General features: G+C 40.3%; 5 protein-coding genes across 6 annotated transcripts in view; 4 read left to right on the forward strand and 1 right to left on the reverse strand.

The window, feature by feature from the left end:
- The window catches only part of LOC109129699, a 7,253-nt gene extending 3,265 nt beyond the window's left edge, over positions 1–3,988 (reverse strand). The window contains exon 1 of one of the 2 annotated variants that reach the window (XM_019238393.1): positions 3,760–3,988. In XM_019238393.1, the coding sequence (XP_019093938.1) occupies positions 3,760–3,958 (199 nt within the window). In that variant the 5' untranslated portion in view covers positions 3,959–3,988. Of the gene's footprint in view, positions 1–3,755 lie in introns of both variants that reach the window. The other variant, XM_019238394.1, reaches the window with a different exon arrangement.
- On the forward strand, positions 6,289–7,926 carry LOC104751145 (TMV resistance protein N-like). The gene is made up of 2 exons (XM_010473035.2): positions 6,289–6,826; positions 6,959–7,926. Exons 1-2 carry the CDS (start codon positions 6,375–6,377, stop codon positions 7,656–7,658), a joined length of 1,152 nt encoding a protein of 383 aa, XP_010471337.1. The 5' UTR covers positions 6,289–6,374; the 3' UTR covers positions 7,659–7,926.
- Positions 14,539–15,485, forward strand: LOC104753807 (toll/interleukin-1 receptor-like protein). Its single transcript, XM_019237792.1, has 3 exons — positions 14,539–15,155; positions 15,228–15,312; positions 15,456–15,485. The coding sequence occupies exons 1-3, from the start codon at positions 14,587–14,589 to the stop codon at positions 15,483–15,485; spliced, it is 684 nt and encodes a 227-aa protein (XP_019093337.1). The 5' UTR covers positions 14,539–14,586.
- On the forward strand, positions 15,467–17,042 carry LOC104751147 (TMV resistance protein N-like). Its single transcript, XM_010473037.2, has 2 exons — positions 15,467–16,083; positions 16,174–17,042. Exons 1-2 carry the CDS (start codon positions 15,515–15,517, stop codon positions 16,844–16,846), a joined length of 1,242 nt encoding a protein of 413 aa, XP_010471339.1. The 5' UTR covers positions 15,467–15,514; the 3' UTR covers positions 16,847–17,042.
- LOC104751146 (protein ROOT HAIR DEFECTIVE 3 homolog 1-like) lies at positions 17,137–22,171 on the forward strand. The gene is given in 23 exon segments (XM_010473036.2): positions 17,137–17,306; positions 17,646–17,795; positions 17,872–17,938; positions 18,014–18,116; positions 18,202–18,272; positions 18,365–18,428; positions 18,543–18,608; positions 18,704–18,751; positions 18,841–18,903; positions 18,988–19,044; positions 19,151–19,309; positions 19,372–19,440; positions 19,529–19,620; positions 19,771–19,849; positions 20,000–20,290; positions 20,358–20,620; positions 20,714–20,810; positions 20,897–21,058; positions 21,140–21,244; positions 21,324–21,418; positions 21,504–21,600; positions 21,739–21,877; positions 21,880–22,171. Coding segments are annotated over 23 exon segments (2,382 nt in total). The 5' UTR covers positions 17,137–17,302; the 3' UTR covers positions 21,921–22,171.

Here is a 24,114-nt window from a genome sequence, read left to right on the forward strand (position 1 = left end):
TGTGTTCTAGGTTGATAGATTCCATCTCGTTTCTTGTTTGTTCTTGTTCGTTCTCGTTGCTTTTATATTCTTGTTGTTCTTGTTTATGTTCTTGAGTTGTTTGTGCTAGATCTTTTTAGGGTGACTTGCTTTTGGTTTCGATGTTTTTAGGGTGTAGATCGTTAAAGTTCTTTGCTTTATTTTGCCTTCCTTGTTAGTTGTGGTCCTTAGACGCGTGTTAGTCCTAGGATAGTCGTTTTGCGTCAAAGTTCTTTTCTTTTGTCGTTTTGTAGGTTGCTTTTTGCTTTTTGCTTTAGTTCCATCATTGGTTCCTTGCTCTTAATCATTGAATATCCGCTTTGCCTTAGAATATTCCCTACACTAAAGCAAAACGCGTCATTTTGCGGACAGGTGTGCAAGAGTGGTCCAACAGACAAAGCACACGTCCAAGGTCGAGAAGCAACCGCAAACTGAGAGCCGGACGCACCGCGGTCATCGACCATTGTCTCCGATCGATCGCCCTCGCCGTCCGTACGCTGACCATCGTCCCATACGACAGCCGTTGGCCGTCCGTACCGCTGCTCGCACTAGTCGACCGTACTGCGACTGCCGTCCGTACCGCAACCGCCGTCCGTACCGCGACCGCTGTCTGTACCGCAACCATCGTCCGTACCGCATTCGCCGTCCATACCGCAGCCGCCGTCCGTACCGCAACCGTCGGCCGTACCGCGACAGCCGTCCGTACCGCGACCGCCATCCGTACCAGTTGTCCGTACCGACGTCCGACCACCATTGGCCGCCCGTACCGTTGATCGTACGTAGTTCCAAGTCCGTGATCGTTAGCCAATGCTTGATTCGACATTGATCAAGTATGGAGCACGAAGATCGTTATTCCGATGATGAACCATGGTACCAAGAACACCATGGTAGTGAACCGGAACTAGGGGCTACCGAGGACGAACCATGGTACGACGAAATCCACGGTACTGAGTCCGAACAAGGGGCTACCCAGGACGCATCATGGTACAATGAATACTATGAAGAAGGGTTGGATCAAGAGGACCACGGGCATGGATCACCGGGCTACTATTGGCCGTCTATGTCACGAGCTACGCGCCTTAACGAGCCAAGGATGAATCTATACGATGATTCCGATAGTGATGACTTGGGTTCTTACTACGCGCCGTCCGCATATCATCGAGAGCCGCGGAAGGAATACTCGAGTTGCACCCGAGCAATCCCGACCTTTCCATCGCACGCATCATCGAGCAAGTCAAGTGCTTGCCGCACTCGGAACCAAGGACTTCCGAGCTGGTCACCACGCGCAACACCGATCAACCCGTCAAGTCGCGACCGAGATAAAGCCAAGGCGAGCATTGTGGTTTCTCGGACTAAGTCAAGGGAGCGAACCGCAAGGAAGCCAGCGCAATCTCCCGGAGCACCAAATTTCACGGACGAGTTGATCTCTATCCGATCTGAACTCCAACACCTTGGAGAAATGTTGGGCCAGGCAGCGAGATCTTACACCCAGGGAGAATCATCACGGCACCAACACTCGGCCCTTGTAACTGTACCAACACCAGTCCCGCGAGTTCTTCATCAGCCGGAACAAGGTGACTTGACGCGGAACAAGCCGAATACCGACTTGATTGAGAACGCCGCACCAACGACGCAAGCTAACCGTACGCTGAGCCTAGGACGTGATTTCGATCGACAAGTCTGTCCAGAAGAAGTCATTAACTCGGGAGGAATCGTAGAGAAGCCAGCCGAGCCCCCAGACCGACAAGTTCTTACACTCGGAGGTCCAAGTTCGGGTCATTACGCAGACCACGGAAAACTCTTTACCGCTCTCGATCGAGGCTTAACCGACACTCGACCGCCGCGTCCGGAGCCGACCATAGTACGCGAATCCTTACCCAGGACGCGTACCGAGCCATCAACCGAAGTCCAAGGAGATTCTGGCCGCGCAATTGAAGTCATATCCGGTAATCACTCGGTAATGGGGAGTTCCAAGTTAGCTAGGCCACCGGAGATGGCCATTGATGGATCTTTTCACTCGGTATTGTCCATGACTACTTCAAGTAGTAAGCTCCAGCTGGGAGTCGCCTATACCGTGCCATCCTTCTCCACCCTTAGCGCCAAGGCCGTTACCGCACAAGGTCATATGGCGATGTATTTGTCCAACTTTGGTGCGGATCAAACTTATGTGTGGCATCCTGGAGAGTCTCAGCAAGCAACCACGGTTCATGAAGGGATCCGAGCGACCAGTGCCGCTGGCCTTACCGGGGAAGTCCTATCCTTTTCTCTTAAGGCCTTACTGTTTCCTTTTGATCCCGGTAAATTAAACCGCGGTTGGCCTTTTGATGCTGCTGATTTGGGTTTTCCTTTTTGATCCAGGTGATGAGCAAAGTTTTGAGGCCAAAACTTCTATAAGAGGGAGGGAATGATGTGATCACGGGATCGACCACTCGGCCGTGAACACTCGATTCTCTCGGACGTCTCTCAACCACCTCTCGGACAACACTTGGACGCCTCTCGGACACTTATCGACAACTTGGAACCGGCCTTCCTAGTGATGCGCGGTACCAACTAGTTTCCAAGGATCATCAAGGAGGAGCAAGTAAAGTCATCTAATGGGCTTTGCAATCCAAGCTTCAACCCTCACACCAATGGCTCATGGCTAGCATCACCACTTAAGAGCCTTGAGTTGCGACCAGCTTTGGGAAGCTTAGTTCGCGAGTCTTCACCATCGCGCAAGCGTGAAGACGCCCCTAAGTCATTAGAAGGAGCTGTACTCTTTTCCCTACTTTGGGTTTGTCCCAATGGGTTTACCAAAGAGGTTTTAACGAGGCAGCGAACTCTAGTGCATCTCCACTTCGTTCCCGCTTGGCTCATGACTTGGAAACAATCATTGACAAGTTTAGGAGCCAAGGAAGTGAAGATCCTATCACCGCGTCCAGCCAATGACGTGGCTTTTCTATCTCTCTCCCTTCCCTTCCTTTGAATTTCTTCTTGAACCTTCTATGACCGTTGGATTGGTCTTTCCTTTGTTTTACTTTTGCTTTTGCTTTATGGCCAAGTGTAAGGATGAGATCCTGGCCGCGTGTCTAGGGTTTTAGAGTCTCCCATTTGTAAGCCTTCCTATATAAAGGCCTAAACCCTCATTGTAAAAGGCAGACTTGAAGTATTGAATTAAATTTCACAAGAGAGAATCTTGTTCTTGTCTCACCTCTCTCCTTAGTCCAAGTCCGGGACTTGACTACCGAGAAACCCTAGCCGATCTCGAACCGGGTTCGACATCGACTAGTTGACCGTATCACGGGCCGAGCCATCTCCCGTGTGTCGTCGCATCAAACCACCTTCGCGTCCCTCTCTACCGTATCACGTCCGGTTCCTACCGCTCGTTGTACTTTCGCTTCCACTCCACCTTCCTTATCGCATCACCGAGAATCCTTACCGCATCACCAAGGATTCTTACCGCCGCGTTGCCGAGAGCCGTTCCCGCAGTTTACCTTCAAACTCCGGGAATCGATTTCCGCATCGTCCGTACCGCGACCGAGACTGCTCGACCGAAGCCGAGACCAAAGGCCGGATCTCTCGATCCGCTCGTTCGTTTCAGCTCATCTCTCGCATCCACCGTTTGTTTCCTTACTGGATTCAAATCTCCGAGCTTTGTCCGAGGAAAGCCTCATCTAAATTCCTCGGCTCGAGAGAGTTTCGTTCCGTCCGTCCGCAGCGACCGTCCGTCCGTGCGACTCGGTAGACGACCGCGTCCGGCGGTCACCTCCTCGACTTTATGCGGTGATAATACCTTCCCACCCACACTATCCTTTGGAGCTTCCTCCTGAAACAGAGCCTTGCGGACAACCTTTGGTGGTGGAAGTCCATCCACTGGATCCTTAACAACCGCAAGAACACCCTCCTCCACTATATCCTCCAGTTGAGCCCCAGAACTCCTTGTTGCTTTCCGGAGATGCATGTGGTCGTTATACTGCACATACGTTTGATAACGCCGTTGTTTTGTCACCGGTCCCCCAACTGGATAAGTCGACCTACCCTTCACACCTTTGTCGACCCTCCCCTCCAAAGGCCACTTCCCATCAGCCTGAGACCTTTCACCACTTTTTTTACCTCGAGACCCTCCATTAGCACCACCCTCTGAACCAGAACCTCTCTGCCTCTCTGACTTGACATCACCCTTGTAGCTCTGGTGACGCCGATCAGCATCCTCCCTAGGCAACACAGTTGGAGCCTGAGTAGGCTCCTCCAAAGGAGGACAATGATCCTCATCATGGCACAGACTGAAACACCTCTGACAAAACCAAACAACCTTTCATAGTAAAGAGAAACAATAGTTTCCTCACCGTTGAAGAACTCTACTTCCTCTCGAAGCGTAGACACTTAAGACCATTCACAGACACCTGAACTCTCCCCCCATCAATGTCCACGTCCAGCACAGTCCCCAAGGCTTCACCAATGCTTCTGAAGGTCGGACCAGCCCAAAATTGGAAGGGCACACCCATAACACGAACCCAAAACGTTATGACCGATGGATAGGACGGATCCACATTCGGAAACCAAGGGACCATGGATACCATCCAGTGATCAAAGTGAAAGGGAGCCAACTTCAAAACTGCAACCATGTCGGCTTCTTCATCAAAGTCGAACTGGAACTTTCCCAGCCCAAGATCTGCACCCACCACCTTACCCTCAAGGTGCCAAATCCTGGGGAACATCACCAGAAGAGCCTTCATGCAGCGACCCACCACTGTTTTGGAATAACCCTCAATGAGCGCCGTGTTGTAAAAGTATGGTACCTTGACTTTACACTTCACCACCGAAGGAACCACCCCTTTCGCATTTGAGCTTTGACCCAACACCATACTTTGCGACATAGTGAGAATAAATGCCACAGGAACCTCAGCAAGAAAAGTGGGAGATTGAGAAAACTTATGAGAAGAGGAAAAACCGAAGAAAAAGTGATATTGCTTTCTGTCTCGAGGAACAGCTTTATACTCATCCTCAGGAAATATTCGCAGGATCACTTCCCCTGTACCATTAAACACCAGAATCAACGTATCCCGCCAATGATGCAATCCCCAATCAATGATTGTAAACCACAAAATCATATCATACCAGAATAAAGGCAAAATCAAGAACGCGCCACACCATATAACCCCACAACACAGTACAAGACGAATCCGAAACAGATACCAAACCTTCCACTTTCCCTTTGTGAAGACCTCATCAAATAAACTCCATAAATCCCTTAAAGGAAATTCTCGAGACCAATCAGAGAAGCCTCACAATTGTCTCAGAATCTCACATAACCCAACCGAATCAATCATTATCGCCGAGATCCACAAGATCCCTTCCCGAATCAGGCTCATCAATGCCAAAGCTGACATATCTCGTGAATGAGAGGAACCCCATTCCTCCACCGAATTATAATAAACCAAGTAACACCAATTTAAAACCAGACAAATCCAACTTTCCTATGTTAATATGATTCGCCGAATCATGATAAACGACCAAAACCTCCTCTGTCCCTCTTGAAACGAAAAAGCAAAGATCTCCCAGAAAAGAGAGTCCAAAACCCAAGCAAGAGCCAAACGCAAATTGCTCTTGATATCAGATCTCCAGCCTTCACCCCCATCACAGATCTGAATCTCAAAAATGGAAACCAGAAATGGTAACCGAATATGCCCATTAGAATCACCGATGAAAGACCAGAGATGACCAGAAATACCAAAGAAAGGAACCAGATAACCTCTCCACAACCGCATATCAAAAACCTAGAGTCATCGCCATCGCCGTCTTAGCTCCTTCTCTTTTGTTACAGTTTTTGAATAATTAACAAATGATTATTTAAATTATAGTTTAAAATGGGAAAATTAGAAATAAATGATATTTTTTTTTTTGTAAAAGTATAATATCTTTTACTTCTAATGTTCCATAATCGTGTCTCTCTCTCTATAAACCATTTTTTCATTCGTCCAATAGCTAACTAAACAAATGCTTAAATTTCCTAACTAGTCAAACTAATCAAAGCCAAGAGGATAAGATGATAGTTTCATTGGGTAATGTTATTGTATTCGTGCTCATTTTCTTGTTTTGGCTGCACATCTCTTTTTCCTATTACAAAACAAACCACCTCTTTCTGAGTAGTTCAATGAAACAGAAGCTGACAAAAGCTAATCAACAGAAAGAAAGGGAAAAAAAAAGAAAATGCCAGGAAATACACTTATTGACTAGGAAGAGTCTTTGCTCAAACTCCTCTACTTGCTGCTTATATAAAGGCACTCCAGGAGTTATTTTATTTATACCATCCCATACTCTCTCATAGACATACTCATCAGAGAGTCATATAGAGAGAGGAAATCAAAAGACCAAAAATGTCTCCCAAGTACGATGTCTTCTTAAGTTTTAGAGGGATCGACACTCGCGCCAACTTCGTAAGCTTTCTCTACAAAGAACTGGAACGAAGGGGCATCCAAACTTTCAAAGACGACAAGGAGCTCCAGGATGGGCAGAGGATTTCTCCGGAGCTCCAGCGCGCCATCGAGGAGTCAAGATTCGCCGTCGTTGTGGTCTCCGTCCACTACGCTGCGTCTTCTTGGTGTCTCGACGAGCTCGTCAAGATTATGGATTTCGTGAAAAACGGTTCCATCACCGTGATGCCCATCTTCTACGGCGTGGATCCGTTTCATGTCAGGAGGCAGATCGGAGACGTCGCTGAACAGTTCAAGAAGCACGAGGCTAGAGAAAAAGATCCCGAGAAAGTGCTTTCATGGAGGCAAGCATTAAAGGATTTGGCTAATATCTCCGGCCAGTGTTCATCGAAATGGTGAAATTTCATAACTTTGATGATGATAAAAATCACTGGATTTTTATAGTTAGATTAGATTTGCCTCGAAAGATTGAATTTTTATTAGAATCGGTGCTTAAGTTTCGATTTTTTTTTGCTCTGTCTCTGTAGGAGCAATGACTCGAAGCTGGTGGACGCAACTGTTGACACGATATCAGAAAAGCTGATGATTTTTACAAGATTAAGCAATGGGGGGAAGATAGTGGGGATTGAGAGACACATGAAGAAACTTAACCGGTTAATGGATTTGAATTTTAAGAAACCTGTGAGAGTAATTGGGATTTGGGCAAGTGGAGGAAGAAACGGTAGATCGACTCTAGCTAAGCATGTTTATCAGACATGGTGTAAAGACTTTGAAACCCACTGTTACTTGGGAAACGTGAAAAGGATTTTCAAGGGTCGCCACTTAGCGCATCTACACGACGAGTTTCTGGAAAAGATTGAAGGAGCATACTTGACGAGCAGAGGAAGTCTCAAGAGACAAAAGGTTCTGCTAGTGGCAGACGACGTCTATAAGGTTGAACAGTTAGATGCCTTGGCAGAGGATTTCACCGATTTTGGTCCGGGGAGTGTTGTTGTCATCACTACACAAGACAAGCAGCTGTTGATTTCTTATGGTATAAAGGATGTCTACGAAGTAGAGGATTTGAGATGCGAGAAACTTTGTGACCTCAGAACATTTGCCTTTAAAAAGAGGAGAGACATCTTTGCTGCATTCGAGTCGGCTTTGTATGAAGCAAAGGATTTTGTCACGGAATGTTTTGGTTGTCCAAGTGGTACATCTGGTGTTTATGAGAAATTGTTGAAATAATTTTTGGATCTTACTGCTACTAAGCCGCAGGTTAACTCTTCACAATTAGAGAGACCGGCTCTTTTCCTATCCGGCAAGAGGATTCATCGCTATCCCTTGCTCTTTGAATTTTATTTTTGGTTGTAATGTTTTTATTTTTGGGTCTTTTCCTTTTGGGTTTATGTTTTGTTTATGAGTTCATTTAAGTTGTATTTTTTTTTTGCTATTAATAAGTTGGTATCAATCTTTAATATTTAAACTAAAAACATATGAAAAAAAATTGTTTAAATTTTTTTCTTGTATTTGTCTTACTAATAAGAAAAAAAACAAAAAAAAATTGATTGTAAAACTTATAATCATGAATAGAATCAGTGTGTAAAAAAATAGATTGTAATTTTTTTAAGGAACTTTTACCATTGGCAAATCGGAAAAATGTCATTAAAATCACGAACTTTAGGTAAGGCCATTAAAAACATGAAGTTTCGTTGACTTACCATTTTAATCACCATATATTTGTTGACCACAACGAAAAGAACATGTCGTTAAATCCCTAAACGGAGCAATTAGCCGGCGTTAAGAGATCGTTATTTCACTTAACGGAGGTGCAAAACGACACCGTTTGAACCAGAGCAAACCAGATAAAAAAAAAACCCCAAATCGAAAATCAATCTCTAACTTTCTCTTTCCCCAATCGAAAACTCTAATCCCTAATTCTCTTTTTCCCTAATCGATTTCTCAGTTCTTATCTCCAATCAAAAACTCTTATCTCATTCTTATCCAACAGATATGAGTTGCAATTTTGGGCAATCGAGTGGTGAAAAGAGAGACCGAGGATGCCATGGGGTTCCCTCGAAGTGTCATTGTGGTTTAGATGTTGTTCTCTACACATCGAACACGCAAGCAAACCCAGGAAGACCTTTCTTTCGCTGTCCAAACAGAGGAGATGTATGTATTAGAATTGTTTTGAATTAGTGTGTTTTCGAATTTGATGCAAGTTTTTGTTTTTCAAGACCATTTATTCAAATGGGTTGAAGAAGGTGTATAGGAAGAGGTTGTAGACTTGAAGGCTCAGATCGAAGAACTGAAGGAAGATGGAATGTTGATCAAAAGAGACAATAAGAAATGGAAGTTGATGAGCTCATTCTGCTTGGTGTGTCTTTGTTTTAGTGTCATTGCCCTTGTGATCTTTATTCTTAAAACCAAAAACCAGAAATTAGTTCTTGGTTACTAGAGTTTGTTGTAATGTATTTTGTGTTTGTGGTAATGTGACTTTGTAATGGTAGTTTGGCAATGAAAGACTTTGTTGTTTTGGGCATTGATAACTTGTTTTGACAACAAACCAAAAAACTTGATACAACAAAACATAACAAACCCTATTCAACAAAACAAAACAAATACGAGACAACATAGATAGTTTTAACTTTGGTCCTAGAACATAAGAAAAAAACTAGTTGATGCAACAAAACAAATCCGAGTGAACAAAGCAAATCGAAGACAACAAAACCAAAAACTAGTTGGAACACTCAAACAATAATGCAAATCTACCAAGTCCTTGCCCTTGTGATACTTGTGGTTGTGATCCTTCTCTTGGTGGTCCTTGTTTTATTGATCTTTCTCCTTGTGATCCTTCTCCGTGTGATCTTTGTGGTTGTGATCCTTTTATATCCCATTTTAAAAAAGCTCCATCTATACCTATGATAGGTCTACAAGTTTTTTTCCATGTATCCTTTTGAGCTTTAAAACATATATACAACCGAAAAAACCTCTGTTTGCTTCCAACCACTGGCCCTGGAACTGTCTCAATCTCAAAATCTGAGCCAGGGTTCTGATTCAATACCTCTGCTTGATAATCCCATATTCTTGCAAAGTGTGATTCATGACTAGCCTTTCTTGCACTCATCACCTTGGTCTTCGCCTTTGCACACTGATCTGGAGTTACTTCTAAGTTATACTCTCTCTTAATCTCAGCAGCCATCTCGTATTTTGTAAGCTTAGGATTTACTCTAAGCCTTTCGACAAACAAGAAAGCTATAAAAGACCTCTTCAACATCTTTGAATACCCTGACCTAACACATATATGCTCATTCACATAAACTCTAATTTGCATCTTATGCTTCCTCTTCTCATATGAGCAATACACTCTCCAAGGACACTGAACACCATCCTCATCAACGTAGCAACACTTTGCACCAACCAAGAAAGCATTGGACTGATAGAGTTTAATATCATACCTTGTCTTCAATGAGTACATCAACACGGAAAGATTGAAGTCTTCGAGAGAGTTGTATGTCTTCTCCACGGCTAACAAAGACTCTGGATCAGTAGGAGCTGCCTCATCTTTGTCTTCTTCTTCCATCTCGTCTTTGTCGTCCGACGACAAAGGATCCGGTAGCTTGTCATTGTCCCATATATCATCCCCACTGTCGGAATCGGAATCACCTTCCTCTGTTCTAACCATCTCTGGGAAATCATCTTCGATGTTTACATTAGCAACTTCTTCGAGAGCTGGTTCTTCGACATTAGCTTCGTCATTTCCACCACCAACTGCGTCATCAACATCATTGCAATCCTCATCTCCATACACCGCGCAGTCATCTTCGCTACAGTCATCTTCGCTGTCGTGCTCAACTGGAGCCTCCACTTCGTCTTCTTCATCACTTCCATCACTTCTTTTTTTACGTTTTCCATGCCGACGTGAAGCTCCACCATTACCTCTCTTTCCTTTAGCTCCAACAACAGATTCAGATACACATACAACCGGTTCACTACCTCCATCTCCAACATTAGAATCTGCAACTGCAACGTCTTGCGGTGGAGGTTGCGGTGGAGGTGGAGCTCCATCTTCAACTCGAGCCTCTTCATCTAATGGGTTTCAATCAAACACAATTAGACTCCGTGATTCATCTTCTGGTGGAGGTGGAGTTCCAACAAATGATATCACACCTTTATTTCTCACTTTCGGCATTTGGGACTGAGAAATCGATTGGGTTTGAGGAGAATATCAAATTGGAGAAATGAGAATTAGGGATTTGGTTTTCAATGGGATCGATTTGGGGATTTTTTGTTATGTTCTCTCGTGTTCAAACGGTGTCGTTTTGACACTAACGGGGAAGATAAACGATATTTTAACGCCGACTAATTGCTCCGTTTAGGGATTTAACGGCATGTTTTTTTCGTCGTGGTCAACAAATATATGGTGATTAAAATGGTAAGTCAACGGAAGTTCATGTTTTTAATAGCCTTACCTAAAGTTCATGATTAAAATGACCACATTTTGAAAATTCGTGATTTTAATGATATTTTTCCCATTGACAAATTGACAATTCTAAATTCTTTTACAAACAAGTACAATAGAGTAAACCAAAGGAGAGCATGTAACTATTAATTATTATTTTTTTTTGTTTGTCTTAATATAAATTCTTATTATATTCTTATTATAATCTTACCAGAAAAAAAAAAATCTTATTATAATAAAACAAGTAGGAAAAAAACAANGTTTTTATTTTTGGGTCTTTTCCTTTTGGGTTTATGTTTTGTTTATGAGTTCATTTAAGTTGTATTTTTTTTTTGCTATTAATAAGTTGGTATCAATCTTTAATATTTAAACTAAAAACATATGAAAAAAAATTGTTTAAATTTTTTTCTTGTATTTGTCTTACTAATAAGAAAAAAAACAAAAAAAAATTGATTGTAAAACTTATAATCATGAATAGAATCAGTGTGTAAAAAAATAGATTGTAATTTTTTTAAGGAACTTTTACCATTGGCAAATCGGAAAAATGTCATTAAAATCACGAACTTTAGGTAAGGCCATTAAAAACATGAAGTTTCGTTGACTTACCATTTTAATCACCATATATTTGTTGACCACAACGAAAAGAACATGTCGTTAAATCCCTAAACGGAGCAATTAGCCGGCGTTAAGAGATCGTTATTTCACTTAACGGAGGTGCAAAACGACACCGTTTGAACCAGAGCAAACCAGATAAAAAAAAAACCCCAAATCGAAAATCAATCTCTAACTTTCTCTTTCCCCAATCGAAAACTCTAATCCCTAATTCTCTTTTTCCCTAATCGATTTCTCAGTTCTTATCTCCAATCAAAAACTCTTATCTCATTCTTATCCAACAGATATGAGTTGCAATTTTGGGCAATCGAGTGGTGAAAAGAGAGACCGAGGATGCCATGGGGTTCCCTCGAAGTGTCATTGTGGTTTAGATGTTGTTCTCTACACATCGAACACGCAAGCAAACCCAGGAAGACCTTTCTTTCGCTGTCCAAACAGAGGAGATGTATGTATTAGAATTGTTTTGAATTAGTGTGTTTTCGAATTTGATGCAAGTTTTTGTTTTTCAAGACCATTTATTCAAATGGGTTGAAGAAGGTGTATAGGAAGAGGTTGTAGACTTGAAGGCTCAGATCGAAGAACTGAAGGAAGATGGAATGTTGATCAAAAGAGACAATAAGAAATGGAAGTTGATGAGCTCATTCTGCTTGGTGTGTCTTTGTTTTAGTGTCATTGCCCTTGTGATCTTTATTCTTAAAACCAAAAACCAGAAATTAGTTCTTGGTTACTAGAGTTTGTTGTAATGTATTTTGTGTTTGTGGTAATGTGACTTTGTAATGGTAGTTTGGCAATGAAAGACTTTGTTGTTTTGGGCATTGATAACTTGTTTTGACAACAAACCAAAAAACTTGATACAACAAAACATAACAAACCCTATTCAACAAAACAAAACAAATACGAGACAACATAGATAGTTTTAACTTTGGTCCTAGAACATAAGAAAAAAACTAGTTGATGCAACAAAACAAATCCGAGTGAACAAAGCAAATCGAAGACAACAAAACCAAAAACTAGTTGGAACACTCAAACAATAATGCAAATCTACCAAGTCCTTGCCCTTGTGATACTTGTGGTTGTGATCCTTCTCTTGGTGGTCCTTGTTTTATTGATCTTTCTCCTTGTGATCCTTCTCCGTGTGATCTTTGTGGTTGTGATCCTTTTATATCCCATTTTAAAAAAGCTCCATCTATACCTATGATAGGTCTACAAGTTTTTTTCCATGTATCCTTTTGAGCTTTAAAACATATATACAACCGAAAAAACCTCTGTTTGCTTCCAACCACTGGCCCTGGAACTGTCTCAATCTCAAAATCTGAGCCAGGGTTCTGATTCAATACCTCTGCTTGATAATCCCATATTCTTGCAAAGTGTGATTCATGACTAGCCTTTCTTGCACTCATCACCTTGGTCTTCGCCTTTGCACACTGATCTGGAGTTACTTCTAAGTTATACTCTCTCTTAATCTCAGCAGCCATCTCGTATTTTGTAAGCTTAGGATTTACTCTAAGCCTTTCGACAAACAAGAAAGCTATAAAAGACCTCTTCAACATCTTTGAATACCCTGACCTAACACATATATGCTCATTCACATAAACTCTAATTTGCATCTTATGCTTCCTCTTCTCATATGAGCAATACACTCTCCAAGGACACTGAACACCATCCTCATCAACGTAGCAACACTTTGCACCAACCAAGAAAGCATTGGACTGATAGAGTTTAATATCATACCTTGTCTTCAATGAGTACATCAACACGGAAAGATTGAAGTCTTCGAGAGAGTTGTATGTCTTCTCCACGGCTAACAAAGACTCTGGATCAGTAGGAGCTGCCTCATCTTTGTCTTCTTCTTCCATCTCGTCTTTGTCGTCCGACGACAAAGGATCCGGTAGCTTGTCATTGTCCCATATATCATCCCCACTGTCGGAATCGGAATCACCTTCCTCTGTTCTAACCATCTCTGGGAAATCATCTTCGATGTTTACATTAGCAACTTCTTCGAGAGCTGGTTCTTCGACATTAGCTTCGTCATTTCCACCACCAACTGCGTCATCAACATCATTGCAATCCTCATCTCCATACACCGCGCAGTCATCTTCGCTACAGTCATCTTCGCTGTCGTGCTCAACTGGAGCCTCCACTTCGTCTTCTTCATCACTTCCATCACTTCTTTTTTTACGTTTTCCATGCCGACGTGAAGCTCCACCATTACCTCTCTTTCCTTTAGCTCCAACAACAGATTCAGATACACATACAACCGGTTCACTACCTCCATCTCCAACATTAGAATCTGCAACTGCAACGTCTTGCGGTGGAGGTTGCGGTGGAGGTGGAGCTCCATCTTCAACTCGAGCCTCTTCATCTAATGGGTTTCAATCAAACACAATTAGACTCCGTGATTCATCTTCTGGTGGAGGTGGAGTTCCAACAAATGATATCACACCTTTATTTCTCACTTTCGGCATTTGGGACTGAGAAATCGATTGGGTTTGAGGAGAATATCAAATTGGAGAAATGAGAATTAGGGATTTGGTTTTCAATGGGATCGATTTGGGGATTTTTTGTTATGTTCTCTCGTGTTCAAACGGTGTCGTTTTGACACTAACGGGGAAGATAAACGATATTTTAACGCCGACTAATTGCTCCGTTTAGGGATTTAACGGCATGTTTTTTTCGTCGTGGTCAACAAATATATGGTGATTAAAATGGTAAGTCAACGGAAGTTCATGTTTTTAATAGCCTTACCTAAAGTTCATGATTAAAATGACCACATTTTGAAAATTCGTGATTTTAATGATATTTTTCCCATTGACAAATTGACAATTCTAAATTCTTTTACAAACAAGTACAATAGAGTAAACCAAAGGAGAGCATGTAACTATTAATTATTATTTTTTTTTGTTTGTCTTAATATAAATTCTTATTATATTCTTATTATAATCTTACCAGAAAAAAAAAAATCTTATTATAATAAAACAAGTAGGAAAAAAACAAAAAAAGGAGTATGAAAATATAATAATAAGAAGAAAATGAAAATGCGAAGAAATTTTCCGGAAGAAGTAGTCCTCTGTGACAAACTCAAACTCATTCCACCATGTGTCCATGGCCATGGCGACACCTCACCATCTCCTTCTTCACCTCCGCTGCTATAAAATTACCCAGTTGCCTTATTTCTCTTTATACTCTCATAGAGAATTCAATCATCAAATGTCTGATACTTCTACCTTCCACAAGTTCGATGTTTTTCTTAGCTTCAGAGGACTCGACACTCGCCGCAACTTGATCAGTTTCCTCTACAATGAACTGATCCGAAGGAACATTCGAACTTTCAAAGACGACAAGGAGTTGGAGCGTGGCCGGAGGATTTCGCCGGAGCTGGTACGCGCCATCCAGGAGTCGAGGTCCGCCGTCGTTGTGGTCTCCGTCAACTACGCTGCGTCTCCTTGGTGTCTCGAAGAGCTCGTCAAGATCATGGAGTTCGAGAAACAGGGTTCCATCACCGTGATGCCCATCTTCTACGGCGTGGATCCGTGCCATGTGAGGAGGCAGATCGGACTAGTCGATGAACAGTTTAAGAAGCATGAGGCTAGAGAAGATCATGAGAAAGTGCTTTCATGGAGGCAAGCGTTGACCAATTTGGCGAGTATCTCCGGCGATTGTTCATGGAAATGGTAAAAGTTTGTAACTTTGATTGATGATATAAAAAGATTGAATTTTTAATTGTTAGGTTTGATTTGAATCAGTCTCCTGATCTCGTTTAGGGAAGATGACTCGAAGATGGTCGATGAAATTACTGACAAAATATCAAAAAGNTTATTATTTTTTTTTGTTTGTCTTAATATAAATTCTTATTATATTCTTATTATAATCTTACCAGAAAAAAAAAAATCTTATTATAATAAAACAAGTAGGAAAAAAACAAAAAAAGGAGTATGAAAATATAATAATAAGAAGAAAATGAAAATGCGAAGAAATTTTCCGGAAGAAGTAGTCCTCTGTGACAAACTCAAACTCATTCCACCATGTGTCCATGGCCATGGCGACACCTCACCATCTCCTTCTTCACCTCCGCTGCTATAAAATTACCCAGTTGCCTTATTTCTCTTTATACTCTCATAGAGAATTCAATCATCAAATGTCTGATACTTCTACCTTCCACAAGTTCGATGTTTTTCTTAGCTTCAGAGGACTCGACACTCGCCGCAACTTGATCAGTTTCCTCTACAATGAACTGATCCGAAGGAACATTCGAACTTTCAAAGACGACAAGGAGTTGGAGCGTGGCCGGAGGATTTCGCCGGAGCTGGTACGCGCCATCCAGGAGTCGAGGTCCGCCGTCGTTGTGGTCTCCGTCAACTACGCTGCGTCTCCTTGGTGTCTCGAAGAGCTCGTCAAGATCATGGAGTTCGAGAAACAGGGTTCCATCACCGTGATGCCCATCTTCTACGGCGTGGATCCGTGCCATGTGAGGAGGCAGATCGGACTAGTCGATGAACAGTTTAAGAAGCATGAGGCTAGAGAAGATCATGAGAAAGTGCTTTCATGGAGGCAAGCGTTGACCAATTTGGCGAGTATCTCCGGCGATTGTTCATGGAAATGGTAAAAGTTTGTAACTTTGATTGATGATATAAAAAGATTGAATTTTTAATTGTTAGGTTTGATTTGAATCAGTCTCCTGATCTCGTTTAGGGAAGATGACTCGAAGATGGTCGATGAAATTACTGACAAAATATCAAAAAGGTTGATGATTGATACAACAAGAAGCAATGGGAGTGACCTTGTGGGGATTGATGCACACATGAAAGCTCTTCACCGGTTATTGGATTTGAACCCTAAGAAAACTGTGAGAGTGATTGGGATTTGGGCAAGAGGAGGCAATGGTAGATCGGCTTTAGCTAAATTCGTTTATCAGAACATCTGTCAACACTTTGAAAGCCATTATTTCCTGGAAAGTGTGAAAAAGATTTCTCAGGATCGCCACATGTCGCATCTTCATGAAGACTTTATGATAAGGATTCAAGGAGAATGCTTGAGTAAATTAAGGCTCAAGAACCAAAAAGTTCTGCTTGTTGCTGACGATGTCAATAAGCTTGAACAGTTGGATGCTCTTGCAGAGGATTTTAACTGTTTTGGTCCGGGGAGCATAGTTATCATCACTACACAAGACAAGCAGCTGCTTATCTCTTCTGGCATAAAGCTTGTTTATGAAGTAGAGCTTCTGAGATTCCAGAAAGTTCGTGGACTCTTCAGACAATTAGCTTTCAAAGAGAGAGACGTTTCTGCTGCGTTTGAGTTGGCTTTGCATAGGGCAGCTAATGTTGCAATGGAATGGTTAGGTTGTCTACGTGGTAGATATGGTTAGGGGGAAAGTGTTTAGAATCAGTTTATAAAGCAAGATCCCTTTTTCATATACATTAAGTTAAAGAATGACTAAACTTAGTATGATGTGATTGTGGCTTAGAAATAGGAATGCTTTTTCTATTTTTGGAGTGGGTTGCTGGTGTATAGAAGAATATTATTCTTTGATTGGATTAAATAATATACAAATTCTTTTTCAAGTTTGGGTTTTGATGTTTCCTCATGCCCAAAAATTTTCTAGTGGAGATCTAAAGTTCCTAACTTTCATTTCTTGATTTTGCTTTTCCAAGGAAAAAGAATAAAGTATAATAATATTTCAAAGTTCGAACCTAAAATGACTAACATGGGAAAAGAGAGAAAGGGAAGCTTTTGAAGAGAGAGATCCCAAAAGCGTGAAAGCTCTGATCTTCTTTTTCTCACACTGTCACTTTGAGAATTTTGTGTCTGAGAAAGACAAAGAATGGGTACTTTTGTCTGCAATTTCCTTTTTATCAGATTTATGCTTTTTTGATTGATTCCTGATTGTTGGTTGGTTCTTTCTCGTTTTGCTAGCAGCGTAGATCCATGTGATTTGAAATATATGAGTCCATTTTTCCTCTGCTTTCTTAAGAAAGAATGTCGTTGTTATTTGTTTCAGAAAGTAATGCCTCTGCATGCATAAGCAATATATTAGAATATGTGGGATATTCTAATACAATACTAAAGACCGAGTCGTTTCTCTCGTTTCATTGCAAACTTGTTTGATTCGGTTGTTGACTAAATATCTCAATTAGGAGGACACTGATTGTTTATATTGGATGCAGATAAGAGCGAGGGATGTGGTTCTGTACAGCTTATTGACGGAGATGGTACATACAATGTCTCTGGCATCGATCATTTCATTAAAGAGGTGAAACTTGGAGACTGTGGCCTCTCTTATGCTGTTGTCTCCATTATGGGTCCTCAAAGCAGCGGTATGCATTCTTTTAGAGGAGAGGGACTTTTTTCATACTCACAACTTTGTAATGCCATTCTTTTGTGTTTTGGCAGGGAAGAGTACATTATTGAATCATTTGTTTGGAACAAACTTTTTGGAGATGGATGCATTTAAGGGAAGGTATGATTTCATCTGATAGTGTTGCTTTTGACTTCCGTGTTAAAGATTTTCGACTGATTAAGAACTCGTCTATAGGTCTCAGACCACAAAAGGTATCTGGCTCGCAAGATGTGCCGGTATAGAGCCTTGCACCCTTGTAATGGATTTGGAGGGCACTGATGGAAGAGAGCGAGGAGAGGTAATTTTTCTCTCATTGTTTTGGTTTAGTGTGCGGCAGTGAATGTCTTTCTTTCTATAATTGGTGTTCTCTTCTGGCCAAGCAGGATGATACGGCATTCGAGAAACAGAGTGCTCTTTTCGCTCTTGCTATCTCGGATATCGTCTTGATCAACATGTAAGTTTGTAGTTGAAACATCAGAATTTCCGCTTTTGGCTTTCTTGAAAGGATAGTGTTTCGTTACAAATGATCAATGCTTATACTTTTAGGTGGTGTCACGATATTGGCCGTGAACAAGCTGCGAACAAACCTCTCTTGAAAACTGTCTTTCAGGTATATTTTTTGATGCTCAGCCGTGAACAAGCTGCGAACAAAGCTTTTTTTTTTATATGTATCAAATTTATTTTCTTACCCTTGGGTTTGAATCTTTGGAGTTGTGTTTGACAGGTTATGATGCGATTATTTAGTCCACGTAAAACAACAATGCTGTTTGTAATACGAGATAAAACCCGGGTAGACTCTCTTCTCTTTTCTTCATCATCCTTCTTACATTGCAAATATGTACTCCTAACTGGTACATTGTTTTGCTGATATGATTGTGGCTGCAGACGCCGTTAGAGAATTTAGAGCCTGTCTTAAGAGAAGATATTCAGAAGGTAAAAGAGAAGTGACTTTCATCTAATTTCCAAATTGATATTCAAAGAAAGGCAGATGATCAACGGTCGATTGTTCTTCTTTGTGGCAGATATGGGATTCTGTTCCAAAGCCTGAAGCACACAAGGACACTCCTCTAAGTGACTTCTTCAATGTATGTTATGCTAGAACTAGAATTATTAGATCAGTGGTTGCCAACTTTCATAAATGTCATGCTGTTTCTCTCTTTGATGGCTAGGTTGAAGTTGTTGCTCTTTCCAGTTATGAGGAGAAGGAAGAACAGTTTAAAGAGCAGGTGTGTATGTGAGAGGCTAAGCTTATTACAGATGGCTGAGACTTATGTTGTGTGTTTCAAATTGAATCTATCTGTAGTTAGATTTAATCTTTTTTTTGGAACTTAGATTGCTAGTTTGCGACAACGGTTCATGCATTCTATTGCACCGGGTGGTCTTGCTGGAGACAGAAGAGGAGTAATTCCAGCCTCAGGGTTTGCATTTAGTGCCGATCAAATCTGGAGAGTCATCAAAGAGAATAAGGATCTTGACCTTCCAGCCCACAAGGTAGCTGATAGTGCTAGCTTTAATTATTCTTTAAACTCCCTCTAAGCTCATTCTGTTTGCAGGTAATGGTGGCTACCGTGCGGTGTGAAGAAATTGCAAATGAGAAGTTTGCGCATTTCATTTCAAACGACGTAATGCTTCTGCAAAATCTTAAGACTTTCATTGAAATGTCTGTGGAAGTTCCATAATCACTAACTAACCTTTTTACTTCATCTACAGGACTGGCGCCAACTGGATGCGGAGGTGCAAGCTGGTCCAGTTTCTAACTTTGGAAAGAGGCTTACTACCATTCTCGGTTCTTGCTTGTCAGAGTAAGTACATTTATATAATCAAGCTACACAAGAACACACTGTGGTTGAATTCAATATGAATGTCAAGATCAGTAATTTCAAATAAGATTTACCGTTGTTTCCGAAATCTTCCTTTTGGGTTTGATCTTCACAGTCTTCTATTTTTAATAGATATGATGGGGAGGCTACATTCTTCGATGAAGGTGTCAGATCTTCGAAGAGACATCAGCTTGAAGAAAAGCTTCTCCAAGTAATAACTACAATCTGAGATCTGTTGAGCATGCTGTTAAAGCTACATGCAGTTGTGTCAATTAAGATAAATGAATGCTGATAGAATTTTACTTGTTTCTATCACTGGAGTTCGATTCTGTGCTTTCCTTACTTTTATATCACTTAACAGCTAGTGAATCCAGCGTTTCAAGATGTCTTGGGACATATAAGATGGGGAATGCTTGAAAAGTTTAAGGCTTCTTTTGATAAGGCTTTAAGCATTGGTGAAGGGTTTTCTTCAGCTTCCCAAGATTGGTTCAAGGCTTGCATGGCCCAATTCGATGAAGAGTGTGCAGGTGCCATCATTGAACAAGCCAATTGGGACACAGAGAAAGTACGGGACAAGCTAGTCCGTGACATTGAGGCTCACATTTCCTCTGTGCGGACTTCCAAGTTATCTGAACTTACCAGTCTATATGAGGTAACAGAAAGAATAAAGAAAGCTTGGGAAATTGAGCTTTGTTACTGATTTAGCCTCTAAATTGCAGTCAAAAGTTCATGAAGCATTATCAGAACCGGTTGAAGCTCTGTTGGAAGGAGCCAACAGTGAAACGTGGACAACAGTAAAGAAGCTTTATCAGCGTGAAACTGAATCTGCAGTTTCTGGACTTAGTAGTGCATTAGCTGGTTTTGACATGGAAGAAGAAACGAGAGATAAAATGGTGAAGAGCCTTCAGGATTATTCAAGAGGTGTCATTGAATCTAAGGCAAAAGAAGAAGCTGGAAGGGTTTTGATGCGTATGAAGGAAAGGTATAGCAAGCCTCCTTTATGTGCTCAGTGATCTTTTAAAACCAGTTTCAGACAACCATTTAATTTTGAATTCGTTTTTGTATTTTTCTCCAGGTTTGCTACAATCTTCAGCCAAGATTCTGATTCAATGCCACGTGTTTGGACCGGAAATGAGGATCTTCGAGCCATTACTAAATCAGCTCGATCTGCTGTATGATTTGTTATTCCTCTTTACATTTTGTTTTATAGGCTTGATATATAAGGTCTAAACACCTTCGTATGGTTTCTCGTTTTCAGTCCTTGAAGTTGCTCTCAGTAATGGCTGTAATTCGATTGGGGGATGAACCGGATAACATCGCAAAGACCCTAACTGTTTCTCTGTTGGATTCAACAAATAATGAAACTTCTAAAAAAAGCATCACAACATCTGATCCACTGGCTTCAAGCACCTGGGATGAGGTGTGTATAACTCTACTTCCATGTGTTTCCAACTTCAGTTGATTCTTGTTCTTAACAGATATGATCCCATTACTTTTAAAGGTTCCATCATCAAGAACTTTGATCACACCGGTGCAATGTAAATCTATATGGAGACAGTTCAAGACAGAAACAGAGTATACAGTGACCCAAGCCATATCTGCACAGGCATGATTACTTCACTTACAGTTTAGCTCTTTGTCTGCCTTATGAATACTTATATAAAGTGTTCATACTACTAATTCAGGAGGCGAACAGGCGTGGAAATAACTGGTTACCTCCTCCATGGGCAATTCTTGCATTGATCGTCCTTGGATTCAACGAATTTATGACTCTTTTAAGGTCCATCAAAAGCCAGAAATGATTGCTTCATATCCTATGATGATATGTAACATTCTGAAATCTCTTTTCCTTTTTGATGTAACAGAAACCCTCTCTATCTCGGTGTCATCTTTGTCGCCTTCCTTCTGCTTAAAGCACTGTGGACGCAATTGGATATCCCTGGCGAATTCCGCAATGGTGCAGTAAGTGTTTTGCCAACCTTCGTATCCCATTAAAGTAGAAGTAACTTTCCAAGAATCATGAACGTGAGAAAAAGTTCAAGATTCAAGAATTCTAGATAACAAATACTAATATGAAAATACGACATATGGTTTCCTCAGCTTCCAGGGCTCATATCAATATCAGCAAAGTTTGTTCCCACGGTTATGAATCTTATCAAGAATCTTGCCGCGCAAGGAGAAGCCCCTCCTGCAGCTGCTAATCCAGAAAACCGTCGTTCGAGCAACAACACCTCTTCTCAGGAAATCCACCAGATCACAAAAGCTCTTCAAAAGAGGAGTAAATACTCTCCAAAAGGTTTGATTCCCGGTACTTGGCATTTTTTTTTCCCTCATCCCCTGACTTGAGTCCAGAACGCTGCGTTTAGGGACCTTTTGCTGTCTTAGACTTCTCTTTGCACCCAAGTGACTTAACAGTGTAGAAGCTTCGTGGTATGATTTTTTGAATCGGTATTGAATATTTTTCTCTTGCATAAACAACCAAAAAGAAAAAGTTGTCGAACTCAATAAATATATGTGTACCTTCTTCATACAATAACTCGTTTCATGGAAGTGGTATAGCATGGGATAAGATGCCAATCCCATGAAAAGTGAGCAAAATATTAATATTTACATTAACTGCTGAGTGGGTAAGTTTAATAACCATCTTCTTAAAATATTGTATATGTTCAGAATCCAACTCATGGATTGGTGTGTGTATTTATTATCATCATTTCTATACATATCCACCCCCAATAACTCTCTCAATTATACACCTCAACAAATCTTTAGAAGTTTTTTTTTTAAAAAACAATCTACTTTGTAAAAACTGTCTAAAGCCATTGAGGTTATTAGAATGGGGGTATTGACTATATTAACCTTTTTCCTAATTAAGTATTTTTGCATGTTATATGAGAGATTAATGTTTCCCTCATAAGAAGCATTCGTTAACTAATTCAACATCATGATCATGTTTTATGTGGCTTATTAAATGAAACAAATTTTTGTTAGTTGTGAAACTGATATGTTAAGTCAGAGAAAATCTCATGTGATCTTATATGACCAGACCATCGTTACGAGATGCGATGTGACTTTTTTTCCATTTCGTACTAAACTTGCAATCCTGATGAACTACATCCAATGTGCCTTGTTAAGAGCATATCCGATTCGACACCAAAACACCAAATTTAGTGTAATTTTTTAATACTAAAAGTTTTCCAGTGGGACATAAAAATGACATCAGTTTGATGTTGTTAATAGTATATTACACTAAATTTGGTGTGACATTTTTGACAACACTAAACACAATTTACTTTTTATTAGTAAAATTATAAGCAAAATCTTTAATTTAGCAACAAATAAATAATGATATCATAATTTTTGTTGTGTATGTTAATTTAATTGATATGAAAATATCTGATGAGTTATTAACTTTATAAGATATTTAAATTAATGCACAAATTGTTATAAGAATACATAATAGATGGAAGCATAAAATTATAACATTTTTTAAAAATGATACTATATCAACTAATAACCTAATTATAAAACAATAAATATTTATCAAAATTACTAATGGTAAAAGAATAATGTTATTAGTGTGATATTTGGTGTTATTGCCTATTGGTTGGATTCTTGAAGAATAGACAAAATGTGGTGTTAAAACTATAATCGATCGCATTCATGCTGCTGCTCAACCAAATAAAATCGATGATGTTGTTTTAGTTAGGTGAAGATCAATTCTAAATTTCTAATTAGTTGCCAAAAAAACATGGGCCGTGAAGATTCTTGTTAGTAACCAACAGTCATAATTATAAGTTTGTTATAAACTACTACTATAAGATAATTAATTAATATGCTAATAACTAAAATGACTTGCCAAAAACATGGCTCTGTGTATATTGTTAGTTTTTGATTTTGGTTAGGTGAAGATGATTAATTGATAAAGTTTGAATCCATGAAGTCTTTGATCCAACGGCTACCATACTTCCTACTTCAATCGTTTTCATATCGCCATTAATGACACAGATCGACAAGCTGTACAACTATCACTTTTTACTATCTCTAATTTGTTTTTATATGATACTATACCTGTATGTATACTATATTTACTAATCATACTGTTTTTACAGCTGGTCCCAAATATCAAAACAGAGTCGTGGGACACGAGTTTAGATGTACTAAGGAGAAGCCTTTTAATTAAATTCGTGTTTATCACCTAGGTAATCTGATAGCAACCCTTTTTATAAGTCTTTTTCTCTGATAAATACTATCGAAAATGTAATTTGAATATTTGATTGTGATTTGTACTTTGTAATGAAGTAGTTATCATTAATTTCAATGGCTTGCTTGCAACTTCCAACAAACAGTTCTGTAACTGTAAGTCTAGTTTAAGTTTGTTAACAATGGGTAAATCAAGTTACTACTATCTACAAGTAAAAACAATTTTTGTTCGGTAACTATATTTATGAGGAAATGAGGGAACAATTAATTGAGTAA

This window comes from Camelina sativa, chromosome 16 (assembly GCF_000633955.1).
Source record: "Camelina sativa cultivar DH55 chromosome 16, Cs, whole genome shotgun sequence".
NCBI lineage: Eukaryota > Viridiplantae > Streptophyta > Magnoliopsida > Brassicales > Brassicaceae > Camelina > Camelina sativa.

What these genes read in the sequence shown, in the direction of transcription:
- LOC104751145 (XM_010473035.2), top strand. Translation starts at nt 6,375, where the DNA reads ATGTCTCCCAAGTACGATGTCTTCTTAAGTTTTAGAGGGATCGACACT. An exon ending in GGCCAGTGTTCATCGAAATG is followed by an intron (nt 6,827 to 6,958) that starts GTGAAATTTCAT and finishes CTGTCTCTGTAG; the next exon opens with GAGCAATGACTCGAAGCTGG.
- LOC104751147 (XM_010473037.2), top strand. Translation starts at nt 15,515, where the DNA reads ATGGCCATGGCGACACCTCACCATCTCCTTCTTCACCTCCGCTGCTAT. An exon ending in GGCGATTGTTCATGGAAATG is followed by an intron (nt 16,084 to 16,173) that starts GTAAAAGTTTGT and finishes GATCTCGTTTAG; the next exon opens with GGAAGATGACTCGAAGATGG.